Genomic DNA, 2,585 nt, shown 5'->3' on the forward strand with positions numbered 1-2,585 from the left:
GCAGGCCAGCCCTCAACCCAGGCCCTGGGTCGGGTTTGCTGCCCGGCTTTCCCAATGGCGATCACTGGCTGGGGGGTGGGGAAAGGCGGCCTTTGTCCACCCCCTAGCTCTTGCCTGCCGCCTGGGTTGCCGATCACCATTCTTCAGTCCTTCCCCTTTTGCCTCCCATCATTGGGCGAATGCAAATTAGCCGCCTTCTTTGTTGGCGGTTAACCGCCATCTTAGTTGGCAGTTGATTTGCATAAGGATATGCTGATTAGCCAATGGGAAGGGTAGTGGTCGTACGCTAATTACCATGTTTCTCTTTTATTAGTGTAGATAGATAGAAATGTGGACATGTTTTGTTATTTATTGTATTTTTGCATTTTTATCATTGAAGGTACAGAATGTGATTTAATAAACTTTCATATTTATTAAATTCACCTTTTCCCCCCTTACATGATTTTCCTTGCAGATTAATAATTCTCTGATTCTAAATTTAACCTTTGAACTCTTAGACCTTTAGATGCTGCTCTGGAAAAACTTTAATAATGGATCAAAGGAAGAATGACAGTATTGTTCCTAGTATCACCCAATTAGAAGATTTTCTTACAGAACACAATTCTAATGTTGTGTGGCTCCTCGTTGGTAAGTAAAATGTATTTTTTTGTATATTACTTTTTTAAAAATATATTTTTATTGATTTCAGAGAGGAAGGGAGAGGGAGAGAGAGATAGAAACATCAATGATGAGAGAGAATCATACATTAGCTGCCTCCTGCATGCCCCACACTGGGGATCGAGCCTGCAACCCCCATGTGCCCTGACCAGGAATCGAACCCAGGACCCTTCAGTCCGCAGTCCAACAACGCTCTATCCATTGAGCCAAACTGGCGAGGGCTACATTACTGTTTTTGTTTTTTTTGTTTTTTTTATGGATGGAGTAGCAACTGCCAAATTTTACTAGTAAGCAGTGATTGGCCTTATGATATTGAAGGGGGTGGGGACATGTCACAATGAAAAGGCCATAGTTCCTATGTTCTTTAACGCTAGAAGCATACTTTCTCTTCACATACCTCTTGCCTTTCTGAATGGCCCACAACAACCTGACACAGTGATTTACAGTAAAAATTACTACAAAATGACTTTAAACTTAAAACATAATGAAATGTCATCAAAATAATTTTTTGAAATAATTGTTCTAGGAATAATTTTTATGGACACATCATAGCACTTGCTATATCAAAGCTATTACCATCAATCTAAGCTACCCTGTGAAATGTTGTATCAGTGACTGCCTTGTTTTATCATATTAAATAATTTTTTTAAAGTTAAGAACTTAATTTGATGTTGCTAAAAGGTTATACATGTTAAATTGGTTTACATTACTTTGTCCTAATTTAGAAAATAGTTATACTTTAAAAATAGATAAGTAAAAAATATTATTATCAGAAAATGCTTTATTGTGTTCTACCTTTTGTATATTCATGATCTAGTTTTTTTTGGAATATTATAAATTTTGTAAGTGATTATAAACTTCATGATAGATTGACAAATGGTCAAACTTGGAATATCATTTATTGTAGTGTATTCAATAAAAGTAGACATTCTTAAATGGTTATTGTTTTATCAATTGTAGTAAAATAGTATAAGATGTCCTGTTTAATATAGATATGCCTTTAAGTGGGCTAAATTCCTACTTATTTTCATTATTTATTTTAATGTTTTTATTGATTTTAGAGAGAGAGGAAGGAAGAGGGATAGAGAGATAGAAACACCAATGAGAGAGAAAAATCAGCTGGCTACCTCCTGCATGCCCCTACTGGGGATTGAGCAAACAACCCAGGAATTAAACCAGTGACCACACTGGCCAGGATCTATTACTTTTTTTAAAAAAATAAGTCTTTATTGTTGAAAGTATTACATATGTCCCCTCTCCCCCCCATTGACCCCTCCAGTCCCCACCCCCTGACTCCATTCCTTTTTTTTTTTTAATATATTTTTTTATTGATTTTTTACAGAGAGGAAGGGAAAGGGATAGAGAGTTAGAAACATCAATGAGAGAGAAACATCGACCAGCTGCCTCCTGCACACTCCCCACTGGGGATGTGCCCACAACCAAGGTACATGCCCTTGACCAGAATCGAACCTGGGACCCTTGAGTCCTCAGGCCGATGCTCTATCCACTGAGCCAAACCGGTTAGGGCTCCATTACTTTTTAGAAGGCAGTTTATTGATTTAAAAAATCAATGACTTTTCTCTGATTTAAGAAATCATTAATTTTCTTTCTTTTTAAGTGACTTTAGCCTTTAGTGAATAGCTTGGAAATGAGCTTGTAGCTTGATAAAGGTGGATGTTTTTCATAATGTTCAGAATTACAGGCTTTCTTTTCCAGAACATCTTTACATATATTTAATAAAGAAAACAGTACAAAGCAGTGAAAAAGGAAACAAGAAAAACAGAAGGCTCTAATGCAGTGGTTCTCAACCTTGGCTACACATTAGAATCACCTGGGAATCTTTTTAAAATCCTGATTTCTGGGCCTCATCCTCCGGAAATTCTGTTTCTTTGTTACTAATGTTGTGGCCCCACCCTATAACAAAGAAA

At 36.9% G+C, this 2,585-nt stretch overlaps 1 protein-coding gene across 14 annotated transcripts in view; it reads left to right on the top strand.

Annotated features, from left to right (window-relative positions):
• The window catches only part of LOC102432355 (uncharacterized protein KIAA1109), a 149,990-nt gene that overhangs the window by 13,753 nt on the left and 133,652 nt on the right, over positions 1 to 2,585 (top strand). For 13 of the 14 annotated variants that reach the window (XM_023754145.1, XM_023754122.1, XM_023754094.1 and 10 more), the window contains one exon: positions 498 to 627. In XM_023754145.1, coding sequence (XP_023609913.1) covers positions 531 to 627 — 97 coding nt within the window. In that variant the 5' untranslated portion in view covers positions 498 to 530. Of the gene's footprint in view, positions 1 to 497; positions 628 to 2,585 lie in introns of those variants that run through there. The other variant, XM_023754135.1, reaches the window with a different exon arrangement.

The sequence above is a fragment of the Myotis lucifugus genome, unplaced genomic scaffold (genome assembly GCF_000147115.1).
Source record: "Myotis lucifugus unplaced genomic scaffold, Myoluc2.0 scaffold_1, whole genome shotgun sequence".
NCBI classification, from domain to species: Eukaryota; Metazoa; Chordata; class Mammalia; order Chiroptera; family Vespertilionidae; genus Myotis; species Myotis lucifugus.